This window comes from Diorhabda sublineata, chromosome 6 (assembly GCF_026230105.1).
Source record: "Diorhabda sublineata isolate icDioSubl1.1 chromosome 6, icDioSubl1.1, whole genome shotgun sequence".
NCBI lineage: Eukaryota > Metazoa > Arthropoda > Insecta > Coleoptera > Chrysomelidae > Diorhabda > Diorhabda sublineata.
The window spans coordinates 8422991-8449662 of record NC_079479.1 but is presented as its reverse complement, the minus strand read 5'-3'; the positions used below and the strand labels follow the sequence as shown (position 1 = coordinate 8449662).

General features: G+C 30.4%; 1 protein-coding gene across 1 annotated transcript; it reads left to right on the top strand.

Annotated features, from left to right (window-relative positions):
* Positions 1–1197: 1197 nt before the first annotated feature.
* LOC130446056 (myrosinase 1-like) lies at positions 1198–26656 on the top strand. The gene is made up of 8 exons (XM_056782066.1): positions 1198–1616; positions 11311–11586; positions 13675–14078; positions 15592–15686; positions 19002–19268; positions 20854–20991; positions 23507–23610; positions 24689–26656. Exons 1-8 carry the CDS (start codon positions 1576–1578, stop codon positions 24858–24860), a joined length of 1497 nt encoding a protein of 498 aa, XP_056638044.1. The 5' UTR covers positions 1198–1575; the 3' UTR covers positions 24861–26656.
* Positions 26657–26672: the final 16 nt, after the last annotated feature.

Here is a 26672-nt window from a genome sequence, read left to right as displayed (position 1 = left end):
CTGGAACTTACTGTTGCCTTAAGAATTCAAAAAGGCGTTGATTCATCAAATGACCTTTTTATCAACCATTTAACAAGGTTATAAAAAATATGCAATCCTATCTGATTTCCGCAGTAAACAATTACGAAAAAGGGAGTGTACAAACATTAATTTTTACCGAATAAAGTATTGCCTCTATTGTTTTTTCCAAACAGTGATTTTGTCTAATAGGCTACTTCATTGAGCATTTTTGTTCTAAGATAGGAAAGAATTTAAATAAAGTGAGGTTGTAGATATCATATCCAATTATCGACAATTTAATGTTGTCAATAGCCTTTCTTCGATTAATCATCAATAGAAGAATAATTTAACCACTAATATTCCTACAAATCTTTTTAATAAACATTAAAAATATAGAGATGAAAAATATTTTTCTACTTTATAGGTTGATAATTTACCACATTTGTTAAGAAATGTTGTAAATAAGAATCTATAATTATTGTCTAGTTATATTCATTTGCACTATCTCAAAAATTTACTTTAGTAAGTTGGAATTTTTGCAACCTAACCTAACCACTACACCAACACTCATAATAACACTGTCTGACGTACGTTTCTGGAAACAAGTTATCGTCATCAGAGACTGACGGTAAAATAAAACCTATTAATTCGACCTACCTATTTTATACCAATTTTCCCCACTAATGAACCTTATTCCGGGAAAAGTTATTCCAGCGGGAAAACCTCTTGGTGGATTTTGGATTTTTGGGGCGCATGGGAAATATATTTTAGGCAGTAGGGGTAATAAATGTGTGGAGATTAGCTTCCCGGGGGTTTAAGAGGAAATGTTGTTGTTGGCCGGAGTGGTACTGGACCTTTTAGGTACAATCATCTAGTGTGTGATAGACTACCTGGTGAAATTTAGAGTCAATTAGTGGATTCCCGTTTTCGAAAATACAGTCTATTTAAGAAACGATATGTAAATATCATAGTTGTTTACAATGTTTCACTTTTATCATAAAAACATGTCTAAAAGAATACAAAACAATTAAAATATTTGTAGACTAATAAATCAGTTCATTGATGAAAACAAACAAAAACTAGAAAAAATATCGAAACCAGTCTATCTATTATATATTATAATAATCATTGATAAAAAATAAAATAAATAAAAAATTGTCGTTTCTAAATGTCTAACATTAGAACAACTTGTTGTCCAGTCTCAATGAGCCTATAAAACTATATTTGTTCTGATAAAATTATGAAGCTCATACGAAAAAGAGATAATTTCCATTATTAACGGAAATATCAACATTAAAAAAATCGAGTTATCTTTTCATAAAAACAAGTTTTTCAAACTATATTTTTACACCATTTTCAAAAAGATATTTCAGCATTCGCGTACACTTATGATATTCGATTAAAATTAAAATTAATATAACCATATTATAACTCTGATAATAATTTAAAGTTTCCTGGACTATATGAACAATAAATTGATGAGAGCGAACTTGAATTCTTCCAGTATTAAATTAGTCGTTAGTCGTGAGATACTGAGTGGTGGATAACTGGTCCACTTTAATCAGTATTTTTAAAATGTTGTCGCAGTGGGCCTTATTTCTATTTTTAACATATAAGTAAGTTAATTTCATTATTTCTATTATGTTGAACTTCAGAAAATTAGTGCGTATTTTTTCACATCAACACGGAATATATTTATAGATATCCAGCATTTTGTCCGGACACCGGTAGTTTTTCGTTTTCGCAACGAAAATTTCTTTACTACTTTTTCTGCTATCATTTCGTTTCAGTTATAAATAGAAATTGCTTCTATTTCTTTATTGAAAAATGTAGTCAAAATCTAAACTTTTTTCCAAACTGTTTTTAATGCCAATAAATAGCTTAATGACTTATTGAAGAAAAAGTTTTTTTCACGCACAAGTTCACCAAAAAATTGAAATATATTTCTATCTAGATAATTATTAAAATTACAAACAAACACTTTTATAATAAAGGGACTGGAAAATTTTTATTTTGAAGATATTTTATTTGAAAGTGATCAAATTTTATCAATGTCGATAAGTTTTTTTTAAACTTTCATCAAATAACGAAAAATTGAATTTTATCAACTGAAGCTTTCTAAAAATAGTTTTGGAAACTGTACAAATTTTCCACATATATATTTGTATAAGGAATTCACTTATCGTAAAAAAAAAATTATCCTAGTCACAATTTTGTCAAAATTTTAAAATTATAATATCCTAAAATTAAAAATTTATCACTTTCCTGTAAAATGGAAGAACAGTGGAAAAAGCTTTGTACAAAAATCAGAGAGTTTTTACTTATGAATTACGACTCTGAAACATAAATAAATGATATATGAGGTTTTATTAACAGACAAAAAATATGTCTTCTGCTCGGTTTGGTTCAAGTTATTTTTATTGCCGAAAGAAATCATGAGAAAAAATATGAGAGCTGAAAGTTTCTATAGAATCACTTTTGCAATAGAAACCAAGATATTCACAATAAACTGAAATTTAAAGCTCAGTCGTGTGGCATAAGAAAACAATTATAAAAAAGTAGAATTCTCGACTTTTGTTAATCGTAACGAATAATCTCAGAGGAGAGAATTTTCTATATAAATTTACCCAGATGCTACAAACATTCACGTTTTTTAAATTTTCGTCAAACCAAAATTTCAGAAAAAAGAAGTAAATTTGCGGGACACTTCTAAAAGTAGGATTTATTATCATCTGTTGAGAAAATAATGAATAAATTAATTGAAATCCGAAGACATTCTTAGCAAATATCAGTTGGAAAACATTTTCGATTCTTATGTCTATAATCTAAATTTGCAAAGTTTGTTGAAAGTATCTGGATATCTATCGCAAATATATCAAAAGTGATTCAAAAACAAATTATCTAAAATTTCAGTCACTATACTGTTTATGGAAAATATTTTCTCACATATTTTCAAGTTTTGAGATATTTTTGTATTCATATAGTTTTAATATTTTGGATTGTGTTCTCTATTTAATAATTGAAATTTTTCTCGAGTTGCCAATGCTATTTTCCATTTTTATATTTCTTATAATTATTAAATAATATGATATTCATGGAGATAGATCCAACATGAGATTCAATAAATGATCTTGGTTGTAGTCTATTTCTATAAAAAATATCTCATTAGAAAATGAAGTTGAATCTTCATAAAAATAATTTATGGAGTCTAAAATAATGTAGTCATTCAGTTTCTTGATACATTTGAGTACATTATTAAAGGGCTAGAGTTTCGAAAACGGGAGCCCATTTAGTGGTTTTAAATTTAAGCCAGATACTCTATCACACACTAAATCACTAAAAGGATTTTTGGGGTGGTATTGGTGATAGAACATGTGTTGAACAAAGATTTTTTTCCTTCAAGAACTGAAGCCGTTTTCTTTGTTTTCTTGTAATTAGCTATCAGCTCAATATTAGCCAGGTAGATTTCCCTTTTTTATAAATTAGTAATAAATGTTTCACCTTTAGAATTCCAATACAATGTATCTATAACCGTAATGTAACCGTAACGTACGATTGAACAGTTTTTACTTTATTTGGAGGATGCTCCTCAGATTGAGTCCTTTGTTTTGTTTATGGGGTATAATGGATAACTATCAAAAAATTAATTTGGATTCCATAAATTCAAATATTCTCAATCATTTATTTGTATTTTTAATGCAAAAGAGCTATTGAGAAGCAGTAGTTTTCCATGCAAAGTATTGCATATCCGTTCGAATGGAATATATACCTCTTTAGATCACACGTACTTTCATTCGACGACCACTAAGTACGAGGCCACGTATTTTATTATTTTTGGAGTAGTTCCAGTAAGTGACAGTCTGGAAGTTCAGTATCATCCGTGTTGCAATCTAAGAGCAACTCACAAATTATTCCTTGGAATGAAGCACTGTCAGAATCATATCTACACTTTTTCAATTGTTTTTTGTTTTTGCACGTGAAAACCAATTTTCAGTTACTATCGGGAATTCTTTTCACTCTTTATTTACGATTGATAACAGATACATGGAGGAAACTACAATATAATTACCATAGCGAAAGTGTTGTCTTCCACTGTAAACTTACACTTCTGTCAAATCGACTCTTATATTATTTTAGAACATAGATAAAAGACTTCAAGTTCTTCATGACTTCTAAAAGTATCGGCTCTTGATTTGTTGGCACAGTATGAACCAAAATGTACTGGTATATAAGTTGTTTGCAACAGACATGCAATTATTTACGATCCGTATCCAGCACACGTACAAATAATATTAGTAATATCATTATTGTAATCATCATTATTGAAAGCCGAAGAAGTCGTAAAGAAAACGAAACAGATGCTTTTTAGGGAACAAACGTTTAGATGGTACACATAAAATGTTAATGCATGACCTAGTATTGAAAAGTAGATACTTTGCTCAAATAGGAAGAGAGAAAAAACAGAATAAATATTATTCAAGCTTGATTGAATCGTGGTACATATACATATGAGTTCAATAAACAAAAACCCATTGAGATAACAGCCGGTAAAAAGAATAAGTTATGAATATCACCCTATTAAAACTCGCAAATTAATAGTGTTATCACATTACACAAACTTATATTCTTTAACTTGTGTAGCATGCATAAAAACCAGACTTTATCTGTCTGATATTTAAAGTCTATTAAGTATTATTATATATCAGTGACAGCGATAAAAGACATATACACACGTTTCGTTCAGTTTCCAACTCCAAACTCTCCAAATCTATACATTAAGAAAGCCACTGACTGTTTTTAAATTCTTTATAACTTGTTCTTTTTTGAAATACATGAAATAGTCTCAAATTCCTTCATTTGTAATGAATTATTCTGATATCTTTTATTTTGTTCATTGGGGCTTATAATTTTAATTTTATAATTTTGTCCTGTAATATATGTATACTGGTTTTGTATCATCTATATTTTATTCTTGAATCTATAGAATATTTTTAATTTCATATTGTTAGTTCCTGATATTTTATTAAATTGAAAATTTATTCTGTTCCATCTCGAAAATTCATTCTCTTTGCGCTTAGAAAGCAATAAAATTGTTTTTTGTTTTACCTGATTACACTATTCAATGTTTTTTTTAATTAATCCCAAATAAATGTCTTTTTCCCCATTTTTTCATAATCGACACGGTCAAATACTTCCCAGATATAATATGGATACAAATTATATCGAACTAAAATCAATATTATGTTCATAATATTTTCTTAATTTTAATATTTTTGCCCGCAAAACGTCATTGGGATAACCTGGTTCCTATTTAACTAGAGGTATCTTGCTTATAACCTTCTGTACTTTTTCCAGCCACTTTGATTCAAGTCTTCCCTGCCTCCTTTTATCTTCTGGTTGCCACTGGAGCAGTTATCAAATGATGTTGCGTTCTTTATTCGTCTAACCATGGAGGCATTTTATTCGTTGCTCCTTTATTCTTTCACATCGTCACCTTTCGTTTCTCTCATGTACTAGAATTTTCCCTCCTTTTTTTGTATTCTCATCGTCTTAGCTACATACACCTTCGTAAGTCTTATTATTGTATTGTCAATAGCTTCCTATTAGGTGACATTATTTTCGAACCTATTTTAACTCAAATTCTTTATTGTTATCATTGCATTCTCGCACTGAACAGCTCTTATTATTTTATTAAGACTGGTCTCCAAACTTGGAATATTTTTCTTTGTTTTATATTCCATCCCTTCTCTGTACCTTTCAACTGTTACAACTTATACGATACCCAAAACATTGCAAACAATTTTTCCAATTACCAATTTTTATTCAGGTAATTGTTAAAAGTACTATAAAATAGTCCATTTGGGAAGAGACTGTTTATAGAACTTTGACTTAGACATAATATACAGGGTTAATGTGATACAGTCCAGTACTTTTGTCCTCTGAGATAACAATTTGAAAATTTGAGATTTTATAACTTTATAACTTGATTAATGTGATACAGTCCAGTACTTTTGTCCTCTGAGATAACAATTTGAGAAGTTGAGATTTTATAACTATCATAAGTCTTAATATTTTACAATTATTCACAATCTTACATTGTATTCCAGAATGCTGTGCTATATGAAAGCACATTTTATTAAATGAAATACCGTATTCAGTATAGCATATTTTTTAACTTTATTTATAATGGCTTTTCGAACATTCATATTTTTATCTGTACGATTTTTTGTTATTCATGTTTTTTTTTTGTTCGAATAAGTACCTACTTTGGTATTCGATATTTGCTGAATTTCATATTTTATTAGAGTGTGAGGCAAAATGGTGTCAAGTTTATTGATTAACTATAGATTTTTAAAAGTAATTTAGCTTATTTAGCATGAGTACGTTTTGAGAAGGGCCCTTATGTCCAAGAAAGTCCTCGTCTGGATCCAAATTTATTTCAATAAATTATGCAGTGCACACCTAATATAGGAAATAGTAAGTTTTGTATTTGAAAAATACAAGAAAATGTTTTTCAAATCATTTCATCTTATCATATTCTGACTATATGGCTATCACTATGGTTTCTCATATTATTCTCGTTGACAGCCTTTCCCTGATTTTTCAATGGTTTAATAATAAATTTCCCTATATCAAAACACAATATCCGCTGATATAAATAAATAAATTTTGGAATTATTGTGTGTGATAAGGGGTTTTCCTTATGTATTTGACCGATAGCGGGGTTATAGTAATGAATATTGTACTTGATAAAAATTATAACAAAAGATAATATCCTGTGAAGATATGTGAAATACGCACAGGTCTTACAAAAAACCACTCTTATTTATAGAACATGATTCATAGAGGATGCTGTAGTTCATGGCATTGGGAATAACAAATGCTGCTTACAAATTTTATTTCCTAATATGCCGATGTAACGTTACGAGAAAAAATTTCTAGCTCCATTGAGAGCGTCAGTAAAAGTGACACTGTTCAAACGTACTCGTACAAGAAACAATGTACAAGATTTTACAGATTTTAATTCTTTAATAAGTAGAATAGTTTTAGATATTTTCGTTTCTGTATAATTTTTGTTTTTTTAATTTCACATAAAATTCTAAAGCTGATATATACAGTTTAATGAGCTTGAGTAATTTAGTCGGTAACAAATTTTTTTCATATTTTCCGCTAGGGCCATCATATCCTAGGGTACAATTTACAATCTCCTTTTTTATTTACTACATCTACTTGTTTCATGATCATACGTCTGCTACAACATTATCTTCAAATTCCATATACCTCATATTATAATTATATTCTTCTAGTATCAGACTGAATATTGTCAACCTATTATTCTGAATTGATAAATCAATGGACGATGGTTAGTATGGATAATAAATTTCCTCCCATACATATAGGAGTAAAATGGTATGCCGACCAATAATCGTAGTATAATTCTTCTCACTCGGGTTCAATGCTTCACTAGCATTAGCAAAACGTCGAGCTTCACAATTTGCCAAAACACTGATACCCATGGCAGCAATTTCAAGTACAAAATAATTTCCTGGTAAAAAATTTGGAAACAGTAAAATTGGCGAAAATTACAATACAGTTTGACTTTGTTGTCCCTGAAATTCCGTTCAGAATTTATTACCTACACATTTTTTGACAATATTGCTTATGGAAGAGCCTGCATCTAATCATAATTTTAAATTACTGTAATTGACATTAATAAAGTTTAATCCGTGTGACGAAAAATTTTTATGGTTTTCGCTAGACTAGAAAAAAAGTAGTCTGTTGTAAATGGAAATTCATTATTTTGACTAATTTTTTCTGCCTATATTTCCTGTTGTTTCTGTAGTTTCCACTCTTTCCTTCTTTTTGATGTATTATTAGTATTTTTTCAAATTTCTCGCATCAACCATGTTAGTTATTAGCGATGATATTGATGATTTGATCACGACGTATTAAGTGAAGAAATATTTAATCATTTCTTACAGATATTATACACCTTGTAATTCTTTCCTAGTAGCATTACCAAGTCATTTGGAAAATTACAATGTTGTAATGAGTAATTTTGGTATGTGATCTATTCTTAGTCCTATTATTATGTAAAAAACCAAGCACAAAACGGTAAACCCTATTACACTCGAGTAGTGCCTGTTGTATAGATATTGATCTTGAGCATCTGTAGGTTGTAGTGTTAGGAAAAAAAATAAGTTCATGAGCTACGTCTGCTTGTCAAGTAGGTTTTGCAAATACTGCTTTAGATGGTATTGAATGATGTTGAACAGCTCGGGAGAATATCTACCGTGGTAGTATTGGTAAAACAGAGTCAGTTCGGTAACCTTTCTTCTATGCTCTAAGCTGTCTTTGGTCAACTCTGGATCACATATAATTCAAATTGCTCTCTTTAAGAAGTATATAGCTTTTTGGTCTTAAAAAACGCCTCAAGTTTTTGTGAAGCTGTCATAGCTAATTCTGCCACGTGACTATGCTATGACATATTCCTGCCAACCTTATATTCAGATAGGACTAAAATCTGAGCCGCAGTACCAACCTTCTTTGTGAAAACAAGAGCCTACATTAACCTCAATCCAATTGCTTTCACCCCACTCCAGAATTTTTTCGAGATCGGTATTTTTCCTTTTTTTTATGGATTGAACCTGTGAAAGTTTCCAATATTCAGGGAAGATAGACATTTCTTCAATCGATGAACCAGCTCCAGGCAGGTTTGGTGGTCGTTGTCCCCGCGAATCCAGATTTAAATTTGAAGTAAACATGCGACCCAACAGGGCTGCTTTGTCTTTTGCGGTCACTGCGATAGACCCATCTTCTCCAGTCAACAGAGGAATGTGGACAATTGATAATTTTGTTTTTCACATTCTTATAATATCGATCCATGCTAGCATCTATGCTCTGCTTGCAAGTATTTTTCTAGAGTACAAGGTGAGTACGATTGTCGGTACTACGATTAAAGCGCCATTTATGATAAGCAGAATGTTTGTTGTTGACTGTTCAAGTGCAGTTTTTATCAAAGCCTGGTTATTATGAGTTGTCTTGAGTGATTACTGCATATTCGTGGTAACTGTTCAACATTTTTCTTCATTTGTTATATATTACATGTACATCACTGCATACCTTTACATGCTTATCAGAATTTATGTTTCCTAGTATTCCCTGGCGAATGGACAAACAATAATTAACATCTAAGTTCTTGTTTTGCAGTTGACACAATTCGTAGTTCAAAAGGGTTGTTTGTGTAAATATGTTCTAAGAAATTAAGGGCATTTGGGGGATCTGTTATTATTACAATTTTAAAACACAAGAGACCTAAAATCAAAACGATTTAGGAACATAAACATATATAAAAAGTCTAAAAAATAAGTAATCGATTATATTTATAAAGAGCTCTCGGCAGGTAATTTATATTTCAAGGGAGGTTTATGAGAGGTGATAATAGCAGCAGGAGTTTCGATTGAAAGTTTTGATATATTATGAATTCTGGCGTTTCTGTGTTTGCAAAGATATTCAAACCTGTGTCATTTCTTGGGGTTTTAATCATCCATGGTGGTGGTATATCAATATGTAATTGTACAATGCATATCTACTAGTCTAATATATTTGGAAACTTTCTTCTCCTGAATTCGGACTTGTTTTAGTGTCTGCTTGCATCTGTTCTATTGTAGTTTGGATTTATTATTAATATTGTTATTGTAACTAGTGCATTACCAAAATTTTCTCGACCTCTTCGATATTGAGACCTTATAAAATTATTTGGTCAACATCTTTTACATCCATTTTATCCCATTATGTGAAATAAATTTGTTTTGGGGAGTTCTTCATCTTTTGAACCCCGTATTGTGACAATTCTCTCTCATAATGTCCATCTCTGTTCTTTGATCCATTTAACATTTAACCCATTGTTTTTATCAGATCTGAACTGACAGTAAGTAAATCCAGCTGTTCACTATGCAGTCTATTCTATCAAAGTTTTCTTAATATACTGTGTTGTGTCCTACCTCAAACCACTTAGCTCATCATATCATCATCATCAACTTTCAACTCTCAAAAGGAAATGTACTATATTCGGTGCTTGTTACTTATGAAGAAATATCAATAACTCAATAATTAATAAATAACTGAATTATTGATATACATCCTACTTACTATAACATGTTAAAATGTACCATTTTGAGAATGTTTCCAACGAGTAGAGTGGAAGTGTTATATCTAGCGAGTAAGGTGGACGTGCTTAGAGAAGATTTTTAGCAGTCAACATATCGCGAAACAAAAGCCGTTGGTTCATTTTCAAGTTTTTTTTGGTAACATCTCGAATATTTAATCACCTGCTTGGGCGAAAAACTTCTGTACATTTTTATTGGTTTTTGATCGAAAGTTATCTCGAGATTTTATCAACTTCAATTGTCGTATTACCAGTTTTAAATCTCATATCACTCGTAAATAGTTTTCAGAGTTACTATAACACCATAAATACATAAACACATTTGGAAAACCTCTTTTGCAGTTTTTCAATTGAAACAAAACTCAATATTAATGCTAAGATTGAATTTCTTGAACCGTTGGTGATATTCATACTGAACACACTGTTTATACTACCACTACACCAACTCACACATCACTGTTTGACGCGCGTTTCGATAACCAAGTTCACCTTCAGAGAGTGAGATTGACCGTAAGAAGGCGAAAACTTGGTTATCGAAACGCGCGTCAAACAGTGATGTGTGAGTTGGTGTAGTGGTAGTATAACTTTCGAAAAAGAATTTAATTTACTATGCTACTCTAATAGTTTGTGGCGTTCTATTCCTCCACTTTCTACTATAGCTCCATCTCAATTTGCTTCTCTTCAACAGACACTATTCGATACACCGAGATGGTTCTCCTTACGTCTACCCTCCATACACTGCAAATATGATTTCTTTAAAGTTATCTATCTATCTATTGTAATTTCGCCTATGTGATTTTATTATATATTATTCCAAGATTTTGTACAATATATTGAAATTGAAATTTGGGACAAGTTTATTCAAATGAAGTTAAAAAAATGATTGTTACTTTTGGTAAAAAGTTTGAGGAAAATATGAAATTAGTGATATGAAAAACTCATAATACTATACTATATATGGTACGTGGTGAATATGGCCGATTACTATTACTGCGCACATGTATGTATCCAAAATGCTGTAGCAATCATAAATGAAATCGCTAGTTCGCTCAAACAGGTCAAAAACCGTAGCTACTATGAGCTACAAGTATTTTGTTTTAAATTTCTTTGAGTTTAAAAATTTCGTTTTTATTTCTTTCCAGCTTTGCTATAGCCAAATTATTGAAAAATGATGGTAAATTCCCGACAGATTTTCCTTTTGGTGCCTCAACATCCGCTTATCAAACTGAAGGTGCATGGAATGAAGACGGAAAAGGTGAAAGTATTTGGGACCATCATGCTCATTCCAATGCCTCACTTATACCAAACGGTCTAAGTGGAGATATTGCATGTGACTCATACCACAGATATAAAGAAGATATTCAACGTGCAGCAAAACTGGGTTTGAAAATGTACCGGTTCTCCATTTCCTGGACCAGGTAAAAGCTAATAGTTATAGAGAATGAGCTCATTTATCTTTTTAACACGAAAATTCGAATGATTTCATTCATACATTATTTTTGTCAAACATATTAGTTGCTCGTTCTTATATTTTGTCAAAATTATTAATGAATAGTTGCCTCATGGTTTTACTGCTTATATTTATTGAAAATTTATCATTTCTGTGTATATTTCGGTTATTATTCTATGAATAGCTAGAACCAATCATCCGCTAATTTTGTTTGTATTACATATTTCATTGACATATGTGAAAAAAACCTGAAACATGTCGATTTTCATTTTTAAAGTGAGAATTTATATTGTGAAAATATTTTCATTTCATTTTTAAAGTGAGAATTTATATTGTGAAGATATTATGCCCCTCCAGCACCCCCTCGAAAATTTTAAATAAGGTAGAGGGTTATGTGGCATCTTGTTGGAAAGGATTTTAGTCCTTTGTTCAGTAATATAAAGTGCAATTGGAAGTAAGAAAATCAATTTATAAGATGTAAGATATTGTTAATTTCTATATCACAAAACTTTACGTAGAATGAAAATAATAATGTCGCATAATATATAAAATGTATTTTCAATGTACTTTACAATTAAATTTAGTGTTCAAAATGACCACCATTCACTTCTTGATAATACCGAGGCGATTTTTGAATTCTCGTACAACATTTTTTATGACCTCAGGGATTATTTTGTAGATGGTAAATTTAATTTGATTGTGATATAAATTGAAAAATATAATATCATATGACATTATTATCTTCATTCTGCGTAATTTTGATTAGTTAGGATTACACCAAATTCAAAAAACTTCAAATTGTTGAACAAAGGACTAAAATCCTTTTCCTCACGACCCTCTTTACTATTTAAAATTTTCGAGGGGGTGCTTATAATTCAGAGGGGTTGTTGGAGGGGGATAATATTTTCATACTGTAAATTGTCAATTTAAGAGTAAAAATCGAGCTGTTTCAGGATTTTTAACATAGTACATTATAAAGCTAAAATTGGGTTCCATACATATGGATCAAATTGTTTATTGGGTTAAATTACATAGTATATGAAACTACTCTAATCCCAAGAAGCATTCCTATATTTTAGAAGCTGTTTCCAACGTAACATTGTCAGTTTAAGTTGTGGGATACCACAAAATTTTTATCACGATAAAAATATCATTTTTGTAGCTCAATAAACCACAAAACTCAAGAAAATGCTTATTTGTGCTCACCAGTTGTCTATTACTGATGTAGCTAAAAGCGTGGCAAAACAGCTTATACGAAGATGCTTGCATAAGAGAAGCTGAGGCACATTTATATGGATCATCTAAGAGTCTCATTTATCAGCTGCTTCGTTCAAGCAAATCCAAATTACGAGCGTCTTTAAACCGAAAAAGGTGATTTAAAACACTATCTCAATGCTATAGGATTATCCGCAGTGTCTGTGGTACATGGAGGAGGGTGCAACTAGAGACCACGTAGTCGTTACTCACACGTGCAAGTTTCAAGCATATGGGCAAGCCTTACAATTTGCATAATAACGTTTAAAGGTTCAAGCTAAGGTACCTAATTACCTTTACATAGGACATCGGTCTATGATAGTTTTAAGTGGGGTAAAATGAGCCATTCCATAGTATTTATAGAAAGCAATGGCTATATAAGGTTAGCTAACTCGATCAAAAATATCAAAAATCAAAAATCAGCTGGAATATAGGAATGGTTATGAAATCGTTCTAATTACGACAATACGCTAGAAAGAAAGGCACAGATCAATGCATTAACCATGTAAGAATTATTCTGACCTTCCCATCCTTTTGGAATAATATTTACAGCTGACTCAATAACCATCTTTTATAAAAAATGCGTTTTTCTTGAAACATCTATCACAAAATATTCGAATTGCTAAACATACTCGTGATTTTGTCTATGTGTGATCTTATGAGAAATCCAAAGTAGTAGGGCTTCTAAAGGAAAATGAGCCAGCATGTTGATAAGAAAGATCTTTTTCATTCAGCCCAAAAATTTTTCATTTTAAATTATTATAAATATATAATTTTCACTTGTTTTTATACTATTTTTTAGAATTTTACCAACTGGATACGACAATGTTGTCAACGAAAAGGGAATTTTACATTATAAACAAGTAGTTCATGAAATATTGAAACACGACATGATACCGGTAGTAACTTTATATCACTGGGATCTGCCACAACGTCTTTATGAAGATGGTATTCATTGGACGAACCCCGAATTAGCATTTCATTTTACAAATTACGCTAGAATTGTTATCAAACATCTTCCAGATGTTGGATATTGGTTGACAATCAATGAACCGAAGCAAATATGTCGATTGGGATACGGCCTTGGAATTCTTGCTCCCACAATAAAGGGTAACGGAGAATTGGAGTATCAGTGCGCTTATGTTAGTGCCTTGGTTCACGCCACAGTTTATCACATGTACAAAGCAGAATTCCCTCATTACACAGGTAAATCTGAACAAAATTATATATATAATATATTAATAATAATAATAATAATAATAATATATTATTGAAGATATCAACCTAAAAAAGACATCTTCCTTAATAACTAAGATAATGTCGTTGTCTACTTAGTTCTATGAGATTTTACAGGGATTGAAGACAGAAATGTTATTATTTTTTGGTAAACTAATTTCTATAGAGGAGATTTCTAGCAATCCTTCAATTTATTTGTGAAGTGAAGAAAAGTTTATTCTCACTCTCATACACAAACAAACAAGTCTAAGATTGTGAAATTATGATAGCAAAGTTCTATTCCAAAATACAGCTATCGAGCAGGATTGGAGAAACCAACTTCTTGCTTTATATTTTCTTTTTTTTTATAACGACTACGATACAAATTCACCGTTATGCTGAATTGTCGGCTCAAATTTTACATGCCTCGCGCATGATCTCACGCTGGAATCGGAATGTTTTCTTGGCTATTTAGATTAGGTTGGAGTTGTACATATTTACTGGGCTTGTGTGTGTTTATCATTATCTTTTTTGTTTCTGTTCGCCCAGAATATTCACTGATACCTTTTTTATCTCTATAAAATTTCTATAAGTATACTTCAGTGAATATCAAATGCTTAGGAGGGAAGTTGGATACAAAATCACTGCACCAAGCTCCACCAATTCACGTCCTAATAACATTACTCTGTAATTAAGCCTTTAAGAGATTGAAGCAACCAAATTGATCCGTAAACATATAACATCGGTTTTTGGAAAATTTTGAAAAGAATGCCTGTATATAGACCTATAAAACGAAGGGTTATATAATAAGAGATGGTCGCGGAATTGCTATTAAATCGCTAATGGAAGATTTGAACACTAACAGTGTAACCGAAGAAGACATAACATTGAAAAGTAAAAGTATTCTTGTGAGTTAACCAAAGGAAAAAGATCACCCAAAAGCGACTGATCCACAGATGATATTTATGTTCCTAAGTTAATCTGGTCTAAGCAGGCGGATGAGTTTTTGAACGTTGTATGTGTGAACAACATTTTCAACCCAAGGGATTGAATTTGGTTGAATCGTGTATTTTCGCTCGATAGAGGTTATCAAGGTGATATATGGTAAGGTGATAAGCTTAAGGCTAATACTATGTTTTTCATAACAATTGTTATATCATTCCTAGAAATTGGAGTAACAATCTTAGGCATCCTTCCGAGACTAAGATTGTTCCGTTATCCTTCTTGGGATTTCGTCCTTGAGTATTATGTCTAATATTTAAATTCTTCCAGTCTTCAATACTGCCTCAAACAATACTCTGTTACATATACTTATGGGCATGTTATGTATTTTCACAAGTCCCTTCAAATAATTATTTAGCAAATAACAACAGATGCAATTAATAACGTAGTTTCTATTTAAATATTATCAAGATATTCTTGAGAGCTTCTTAAAGAAAATTACTATTTCAAATTGTTACTACTGCTATGTTCCAGCATAATTCTATGTTTATATTTATTTCAGCTAAAATGTCGATATCAGGAGATTGTCAATGGATCATACCTGCCACAGATTCTGTACAAGATCTACAAGCAGCCGAAAGACAAAGACAGTTTGAGGTAAATATATTTTAAGCAACCCTCACGAATAAATACATGGATAGTCATCCTTAATTATAATAAAAATAGTTTCAAAGTTTATGTGATTCTAATAGTATTTTTCTATTTACTCATAGTCTACCATAAATTCAGAGGGTAAGAAAGTTTATCGATATTCAGGAAAATTTCAATAAATATGATAAGTCATAGAGGACATAATACATTATCCAAATATTAAAATTTAAAATATCAAAAAACAGAAGAAGTAATATTATAAATCAAGTGCCTTGTACTAATTGTGATACTATCTACATAGGGCAGACAACTCAGTATTCAGAAAATAGACTAAGAGGTCATCAATAGGATAAAAAAAATAGAACTGCATTAACCAACCATGGGATATGAAAAAAACATAATTTCAAAAAAATTCTTGAAACGAGATCTAATACACGAAAAAGAGAATTTTTAGAAATGGTTCAAATTCATAAGAACGAAAAAGTTAAAAATGATAAAAAAGATCTAAATAATTTAAGTAAAATTTATACTTCTATTTTCTAAATTCTAATAAAACTACAAATAATTTAATTGATTACTGCCATATATTTGAGATGTATGGACCAAAGAAAAATTATTTTTTTCCTATTATAAGAAAGTTCTAGTTTGATTTTATTCTTATTTTGATATTCATAATGAAGGTGATCTATAGATCAATATAAATACGCAAATTGTCAGTGTCAATATCATATTTTGATATTGAAGACTTAAAGAAAAGTCTAAACGTCAATTTTATCTCTTTCAAAAATTATAAAAAAAAACTAATAAAAACTAATTTTGAAACAGAAGAGACCGAAAAAAAAGAAATTTCATTTTTAAATAAACATACGAAAATATATCTTTATCAAAAGTAGTTGATGCGTATACACACAATTATATAATACACTGCCAAGTACAAAATGGTAATCTAAAACTATTTTTTCTTGAATCATATTAGAAAACCTTTTCGGAGCACCGGCCTCAAACTGGTCCGATAACAAAACAACCTTTTGCAGAATGTCCTGAAAAATCTAATTCATTGCTGTTATAGTAAGCGCACCAAAGATATACGAGGTTCTTAACAATTGAATACAATTATTTTTGCCAAAGGAATTCACTATCTGCGACATACCCTGTGAGAAATTTGGATTAGATTAGATATCCTGAGCCGTGAAACTACCTCGATAACACTGAGTTTTATTGATCTATTTGATACCTCAGATTGTTTAACGCTCAGGAAGTAACGACTTTACAGAGTAAGTTACCTGTCTAGAGACTATGTAGCGTATCTCTTCTAGCTTCAAAAAGCCTCAATGTAAGTACCGTAGTCTTTGTTGTGACAGAGGTGTTCAATGGTTTCTTTTGGTTATTAGCAGAACCGACAAGAGCTATTAGGAGTTTCTCTTCTCAGATTATAATAACTCCTCTAAGTTCATCTATGCTCAAAGAAGACGTCTTTTGGGAGCAGTTGGTGGAATAGAAAGAAATCTTGTTGCAATATGTTGAATTAGATTTTTCAGCAAATTTCTTTTCATATGATTTTTGAATACAAGACTTGTGCAAAAATTAGCAAAAATAGCTTGCTATTTATTTTATATGATTGTTACTAATTTTTCGTGGGTAAAGCGGATTTTGTTTGATTTGTATTGAGTTTTCGTTTGCTACAATGTTTTTATTTCATAAATAATGTCGGTTTCCAATGTTCACTTCGTTTATTAAATAATCATACAAAAAGAATGCCTTAATATTATTAGAAAACACTCAAAGTTGCTCGAACCAAATCTGTTGTGCATTTTATTGGTAGCGTCTTAAAAGTTAACAGAAAAATATCAGTTTTTTTCATTCACGTTTAAAATAGATTAAATATTTTTTTTACAAAGCATTTCTCCGAAAAATGCTGTAAGTAGCTTCTAGTTATCATCAATTATTTTCGCAAAGTCAGCTTTAGAAGTTAGTTGATAACTGAATAATGTAAAATGTCACACACATGTGTCAATTCTCCCAATTTATTTCGTAATATTTGCGGTAAATATACATTTAAAAGTCAACAAAGGCTATTATACCTCCAACATAGATGTGCTTCTGTGCATATTTTAGCCTGTATATTAGTGACCAGGATAAATATTAGGTACCACACATCTTCTATATTATATCATGTCACAAAAATTTCAGCAGTTGGTTTAATGAATATATCCAGCAATGCCTTTTGGTAAATCAGTAATATGGCGAGATTGTACCAATCACATAAGCGACTGTTATGTTTGCTTCACCAATATCAAGATCAAGATTTTTGGAGGAAATATGCGTACGTGTCTTCTGTAACAAAAACAAGAAGTTCCTGTGGCTTCTTCAGTTTATAGTGCTGAAGAAAGTTCGAGTAGGTGTGATAACCAATAAATTGATTCAGCTCCTATCAGTCCTCAAGCAAAACATTTGATTAACCAATTGGAGCTTAATGAGCTCGATAAAAGATTGGGATTTGCCAAGCTGAAGTGTTAACTTTCAGACTGAAAGCGGGAATTAAAGTTACCGTGTACCGTAGACGTTATAGTTCATATGTTCAGGTATTTTCTAAAGTGAACGCTGTTGAAACCTAACTATGCAATCTTCAATATTTGGCTATAGTTAATTTTTTCGTAGGTATTATTAAGTAATGACCAAACTGTACCAAGAACTTTCTTTACTGAAAAACCCTGTAGACTGCTTTCAATTATCATATAACTATATTTTAATAATGAAATACACATTATTCAATGGTCTATCTACTTATTCAATATTGCCCTAGAACATAACATTTAATTTGAAAATGTCCTTGGAATTAACTTCACAATCTACGAGGGTTATCTGAAAAGCTACTGATCTCGACTTGAATAGCAATACGCCTACGCACATAAAATAGGAGTTGGACACTGTATGAAGATTGCACCATCTCGTACGACCGTTAAATTGGCAGCTAAATTGAAACGTGACAGTATTCGCTGGTTAACGCCAAGTGTTCAAATGATACTAGATGACGATCGAATTAGTGTTAGAGAAGAGATAGACAAGAGCCTATCTGTATATCAAAAGAATCCTAAGATCTCACCATTTTTCAATTTCATTTTTGGGCCGAATTAAACACAAATAAATTCTAATGACGAAAGAAGTTCTAAGCATCCAATAAGAGTGATGGTTGTATATTGGATAAATAGGGACCAAACAATTTGTAAATACAAACCATTGATTCTTATCTCCTTTAAATGTTTGTAATGTGTATTTTCTAAGCTGAATTGTAAAATATGATTTTTTGTTTCAATTTTCTAGTGCGGACTGTATTATAATCCTATTTTCAATGGAGACTGGCCCGAAGTAGTCAAAAGGAGAATAATGAAAAGGAGTAAAGCTGCTGGTTTATCAAAATCTAGGCTACCAGAGTTCACACCAGAAGAAATAGAGTATACGAGGGGGACTACCGACTTTTTAGGAGTAAATCATTACTATACAACAATCGTTAGCAATATAGAAGAACTTCATCACCTTGATCCAAATCTTTATGTTTCCGATCTTAGAACAAATGTGTCATTTGATACAGTAAGTCATTTAAAGTATTAGTCAAAGTTTTCGAAATCTTCTATAGATATATTAAGACGGTAAGTGGTAACGTCAAACTTAGTAAAATAGGTGCAAATAAATTACCACTATATTCAATTTATAATTTTTGTACCAGAAAATTGATAAATTAGCGGTTTTTCTCCGCTCATTTTATCGACTTTTGCCGATTTCGTAAGTACTATAAAGGTCATAAAATATTGAGTCAAAATTTCTCGAGTAGTGGAAAAAAAACGGTTATTTATAGATATATACACTTGACAAACAGACAAAAACATAAACGTCAAGTAAGTAAATCCTCGGATGATCAATTACAAAGGAAGTGAACTCGCTTATATCTGGGATGAAAATGGAAATGGGAAACAGGAAAAAAACCGAAAAAGAGGGAAATTATTAAAACTGTTACAAGGACTAATTGTGGGAATATATGGAGATGACATGATGTGAGTTGTGTAACAATACATCATGCTAAAGAATAATGATACAAGCTTAACATTATGAAAGAGGAAATCTAAAGAAAGAGGTCTATCAAAACTAGATAATGAGAGAGATGATAGAGAAACGAATCCTTTGAAGGATAGTGAAATTTATTGGGGAAACGTAAAAAGAAAAACCATAGGACTCAAATGCCTACATGTGGGCTTAGCTATATATAATTCTATAGATATATTTTCAATACTTTTCGGACATCACCAATCACTTTTATTTTCCACGTTCTCCTTCAACCAGCTACTTTAATTAGATTTTTCTCATTTCTTTATGTAATTGTGAGTAATTGTAAGTAGCATTTTTCTCCTGGAAATTAAAATGTAAAAATTAGATTCACCTTACTACCACTATAATAAGTTCACAAAATTGATTTAAAACATTCTGTGTCGGGATAATGGAAGAATCTACATCAAGAATTGAGATCGGTTTATCAAGGAAACAATTCCTTTTTCTATCGAACAGGTCTAAAAATTAACTCTTATTGATCTACACAAGTTTTTGCCCTTGGTTACTTATACATAGTGAAGTTCGCTGACTTAGCAAAAGTCTTTGTACTAATTTTGCAAGATTTTATGGGCATACTTATTTCTATAATATAAAAACAAAATTTGAGCACAAAAGAATGTATATCATTAACTTGTATGCATTATACGAGAATTTCACTTAGAAGGAACTAATGTGGTAACCTGATAATGTAAGTTGATCTCCATGGATTAGGAGAGTGAATAAGTTCAACCAAAACTATCAGAAATTTTGATTACAGTAAAACTTTCATACACAATATCGAGCTGTGTGAATATTGAAAAATATCTTGATTACAAATATTTTAACCTAACAAAGAAAAATATTGGAAGCCGTGACTTACCAGTATTGAACCAGATTTGGCTATATTCATAGAAAATTGCCAGACTCATCCATCACTCTTTTCAATTTGCGATATTTTTCCATTTCTTCTCTTCAATTATTGATTTGGAGTTTGTATTAATAATAATGTAAATAATTATCAATTAAACTATATATATTTATTAAATTTTCGGTCTATTTATTCTGATACATTTCATATATTTTTTTATTGTAGATTATGCCAATTGGCGTATATAATATGTTAATGTGGATGAATGAAGAATATTCACCAAAGGAATTTTTAATAACTGAATTGGGAGTATCTGACAGTATTACTGATTTAAATGATGTCGTCAGAGAAGACTATTACGCGGTAAGTTGTGAACAAACAATAACATTTTTCTTATTAACTTATCATTAGTGATTTATGATATACGATCGAGGCACGTTGCACGTGATGTGTCTTTCTATTGTACTTTACATAACTAAACTATATCAAAAATCTCATTTTTTTTTCTAAAGTTTACTCGAAATTGTCTTATTAAGATCATAGTATATTTGATTTTCTTTTCTCTCTTTGTTCGCTTCTCTCCCTGTGCGCTATCTCTATTTCTATTTTCCTGTCTTTTGTGAAAATGACTTTTAGATTATTTGAGATCACTCCATCTATTCTTTGCCATTCATTATTAAATGTTTCTCATTCTCTTCCTTAATTAACTAGCATCATTTTGATGATTACTTCTATTCTCAGGTTTTCTATTGTCTTTTTCATATTTCCATTATCCTTATCGCTTTTCCTGCTTCCTCTTCCGTGATTTACTCTCTTGTCCTTCTGTCCTCATATAATTTCTCTTGATTCTCGAATTCTTCTTTTGTTAAGTTTCTACCTCTGCGGCTGAATTCTTTCTATGTCTCTAATATGTCTTACATCTTCACTTTCATATCTTCCCTTTTTTTTTGATTTACTCCCATAAGCTTCTGTTATTATATTTATAGTTATTTGCTAATTTGTTGCTTCTCCAAATTTTTTCCATCTATTCTTTTTCTTTAATTTCTTTTTTGACTTTGTTCCTTATGGTTTTGTCTTTATTTTCCTCGCTTTTATTATTAATATTATTCTTTCTTGTTGTCTTTTTCTGCTCAAAGGTTTTGCTTGTTTCTTCTGTCCATCATTGGGTCTTGTGGTCCTTCCTTTTTATCTTCCTCCCGCAAATTTTCTCTGCTTCTTCATGCGTTATTTCTTTGAATAACTCTTGTTCTATTTCAAGATATTTCCTTCTATTTTCTTTTGTTCTCAACTTATGTATAGGAATTCCCTCATATCTTTCCTTCTTTCTTCTCCTTTTACATTCAGTACTATTTTTGCTATTCTGTGGTTCGTGCCTATGTTTTAATGCCACTTTTTCTTGTTTCATCTGTTCATTTTTTTCTCTAAGTTCACTTATTTCTTTGCCTAATTTTTTTGTTCTTCTGTCAATTCTTTTTCTGTTATTGATAAGTTTTGTAGCATTCCAAATACTTTTCTCCTCATTTCCTGACTTCTTGACAGTTTTTTACTTTTACCAAAAATTGCATCTTCCGAAGCTGCCCAGAATTTTAAATATTGTTTACTTGTTTGCGGTAAATGAGACAACCAATTCAATCTCTCGGAGTGGAACTCACTAACAACAAGTTCACATTTCTTCTATGTTTGTACTAAATTGGAGATCAGACAACACCGCTTATTTTTCGGTCAACGCTTCGTTCTGATAAGAACAGTTGTTATCAGTTAACTTCATCTATGTGCAAAGTTTTCATAACTAAATCATCTCAATTTGGTTTTATTTTGTCAATTTTTTATTTTCCTATTAAACATACACTTTCAATTTACGATTTTATGTCTTGTGAATATATTTCTAACTTTTACTCATAATGTATCGGTTATTCCACACAAAAACGATAAAGAAATTGCCACCAATCTAAACTGCGTTAATTGTTCATTTAAAAATAATCTAAGGAATAAGAAATTGTTTAATTTCCGTCCGTATTCAACTGATCTTCTGAATAGATTGTGATGTATTTTTATTGAAAGGAATTAGTAAACTCTCTTCGATCATTTTAACATAATCTGTTCCAAATTGTACACACCTAGCAACTTCCGTTTCAATTATTAATGCAAGCGAATTATATTCAGTTATATTATTTTTCAGCAGAAAATAATCGCCATATTCATCTTGCAGATAGCTTTTTCATGTAAAATTCATGTGAGAGATTGTATACACGTTCAGTTGGAATATTTTCTTATTAGCTATCTCACGTACATTCATTCAGCAATCGCTACAGAGTATGAATTTCATTAACCCTCAGTTAAAAAGTTATTATTTATTATTCCATCTCTAAACTAATGTTTAAATAGCACCCAAAATTCTTTTTTCGATAAATATTCCCAAATTTTTAGTTTTCAGCTACAATAATTGATGAGTCCCTTTCTCCATTTTGATTTTGGGTAATATTCAATTGTTTAAATATGTTTAAAATTTTTAAATGATAACCTAATCTAACCTAACTCAACTGAAAAAGAAATAGTCGATTTGATATACCATTCCTTTATTTTCTCTAATCCAATTACTTTTTATTTATTCACCAATTAATTAGGTCCATTATGAATATAATTTTTTTAATATACACTGAATAAATTGCCTGGTCATTTTATGAAATAACTGAATTTTATATTTTAACATACGTACAAAAACTTATATCTTGGGTCAATGTATAAAAACGGTTTATGATAGTGGCTTGGTTAGTTCCATTAACATAAGATCAAAAACCTGATTAAAAGTTTTTGAGACTAGCTAACGCTCTTTTTATATATTATCCAAATTTCTAATAACTTGTTGGTTCTATTTTAGGATTATTTATGCCATATTCTTGAAGCAATGCATGACGGAATTAAAATATCAGGAGTAATGTTTTGGAGTTTTATGGATAGTCTTGAATGGATATTTGGTTATAGGTACGTAAATATTATTTGGTAGTTACTTAATATTACTCAGTCTAAAATGACATTTACAAAAAAACTCCGCCAAAGCTTGGTGTAACAAAGTGCAGCTCTGCCAAAAGGATGAATGCTTTGTACTCTTAACTGTACTTTAATTAACTTTATAGAAAAATTTCCACTACCAATAAAATAGATTTACTTGTGGATTACGAAATATATGAGCTCGCATGAAGGTCATTCTAGATTATTTTTTTCCACATTAAAATGATAATAATAAATTATAATAATCAATGATCTTGAAAATACCCAAAATAGAGGCTCTACCAAGGATAGATCGAAGCAACTGAAATAATAGTCCAGTCACATTGCTGGATTGAAAAATGGTTTAGTAGGAAATATTTATATAATTATTTCACATTACAATTATTTACACATGTAGTGTAAATAAAATATTTTACCGAATATTAAGTGTAAAATTTTGAAACAATAAGGAAATAATTTTTGTGAAAATCAACATACACAACATCCACAACAATGTGTCACAATTACGTAGTCTCCACCGAAATCATCTCAAACATTCATAGACAAACTATTTTCAATTTGATATTTTACAATGTACGTATAGCATGTGAAAAAATCATATAAATTATGCTTAGATATCACCAAAATGAGAAAAATCAAAAAATATTTTAATACGGATTTTTTGTTGAGTGCATTCAAAAGTTAATCTGCGAGGATAATCATAATTTATCAATTCTTGACGATATTGAATATTGCACAAAAACATTTTATTCTGATTATTATAAACTTATGTAGTGTTGACGTAATATCACACGAGTACCAATGTATAGAGATTCTTAGTAATGATTAGCAGTTTATAAAATTTTTTGTATTAATTGTAACGTTGTTTATATAACACAGACATTTTAGTATTTAAAGAAAAATTATTAAACTGCATTATCCAAACATAAGAGACTGAAAAAACATATATTCAATTATGATAATTCGAAACGCTTAAAACCGAATCACATACAATAGGAGATTTTTTAGAAATGGTTCTTATTAAATAAAAGACGCATTTCTTTTTTTGCAGTGTTCGCTATGGTCTCTATTACATCGATTACAACGATCCTGATTTATTACGAGTACCGAAAAGATCCGCTTACTTCATCCATGAACTTTTAGTATCCAGACAACTACTTTGTCAAAACCCCAGACGAGACTGGCCTTTAGAACCCTTGCGTGCAACCATACCCCAAAATTAAGTAGTGAACGTTGAACGTATTTTTTTATTGTTTTTTATACTTTTTAGAATAACAATTTGTGCTGTTTTTGAATAAAGAATCGTTTTTATGAATTTTGCATCATTTTATTCGTTCTATACACACTACCTATCTGCTACTAACACTAAACTCTAAACTTACACTAACAAATAAACTGCTTGATGCGCGTAATGATAACAAAAACTTTAGAGAGACTGATGGTAATCTAAAATTTAATTAATGCAGCTGATATAATGCACAGCTAAATTATGAGACAAGTTAATCATTCTGGAAACAATTTAGTTCAAGAAACCACTTGACATAAGTTTATATTCAAACAGCTTCGTTTTAGTATCATTGTAATATCACAAGGATACTATAGTGCAATTATAAGATAATTATTATATTTTGAAAATTTAAGTAGTCGTTAGATTATGATACATTGAGGTTTCTATCTGATTAATCCGAAATTTATAAATAAGTCAATCTAATTAAACCTAGCCTTAACCAACTCTCCCACTGCCAATTTCACTCATATTATATGAAGATTTATTATAATTTCACTATAATGAGAAGGAGGATTGAGCTTCCTCATCACTTAATGTTGATTCACAATTTCTGATGACGATTGACGTTGATTGATGTTGGATCACAGCTCTTAAATACAGGATAATTCATTAAGAATGTCCAATCTCTGAACTGTAGAATCTAGACCTCAAAATATGATGATTGTGCTCAACATGCCTTATGCAAATATTGCTAGTTTTCGAGATACGAGTTCAAAGTTTGAATTTAAATTTTGATTTTCGTAATAATTTTTTATGTTTTCACAATTTCTCTTTGAAAATTGGCAATTTCACGATTTTGGCATGAGGAATCATAATTTGCACTCTAATTTAACATTGCTAATGGAGGGCGCTAGTTACACTTGTTTATGTTAATTAAATCAAAGTAAACTTTTTATGGGCTAAACTTACAACTAAAATATTAAAAAAATATTAAAAAGCGTTAAATTCTACAAAAAAAGTTACTCTTCTTTGATTCGTGTAACTCAATCGATTTTCGAGTTATTTGCTTCTAAAAAGTTCAATAAAATTTTAATTTTTTATAAAAAATTTTTATTATTCCTTAAATATGTAACATTAACAAATTTGTAAACAAAAATAAAAAACTTCAAAGCAAGTGCTCAAAATGTACACCATTTACTTCCATACACTTTATGATCCGCTTTCGTAAAGATCTCTTAATATCAAATAATCCTTGTCTATTATTTTTAATCGCAGTTGTGGAAGAGAAGTAATTTTTTCTTGATAAACTAATGCCTTCATTTGCGACCAAATTGAAAAATCCAAAGGATTTAAATCAGGGCCTCTTGGTGGCCAAGCAAACTCACTTCCACGACCAATTTATCGATGCGGAAATTGTTCGTTTAAGTAATGACAAACTTGTAAATAATAATGTGGTGGTGTTCCGTCGTGCAAAAACCACATATTTTGTCTTAAAGCGAGAGGTATATCCTCTAGTAATTCGTGTAAATGTTCTTGAAGAAAATCTAAACAAAGAGGTCCATTTAAATTGAAGGCAGTTCAAAAGGACCTATTAAATACCCATATATTACACCACACTGCAAATAACTCGATAACCGATTGAGTTACACGAATCAAAGAAGAGTAACTTTTTTTTGTAGAATTTAACGCCTTCTAATATTTTTTTATTATTTTAGTTGTAAGTTTAGCCCAAAAAAATCTACTTTGATTTAATTAACACAAACAAGTGGAACTAGCGCCCTCCATTAGCAATGTTAAATTAGAGTGA

Bases quoted from the DNA above. Each gene is read 5' to 3' on its own strand.
- LOC130446056 (XM_056782066.1), top strand. From the start codon at position 1,576: ATGTTGTCGCAGTGGGCCTTATTTCTATTTTTAACATATAA. The intron at 19,269-20,853 runs GTAAGTCATTTA...TTTTTATTGTAG, and splicing joins CAAATGTGTCATTTGATACA to ATTATGCCAATTGGCGTATA. The intron at 20,992-23,506 runs GTAAGTTGTGAA...GTTCTATTTTAG, and splicing joins TCAGAGAAGACTATTACGCG to GATTATTTATGCCATATTCT.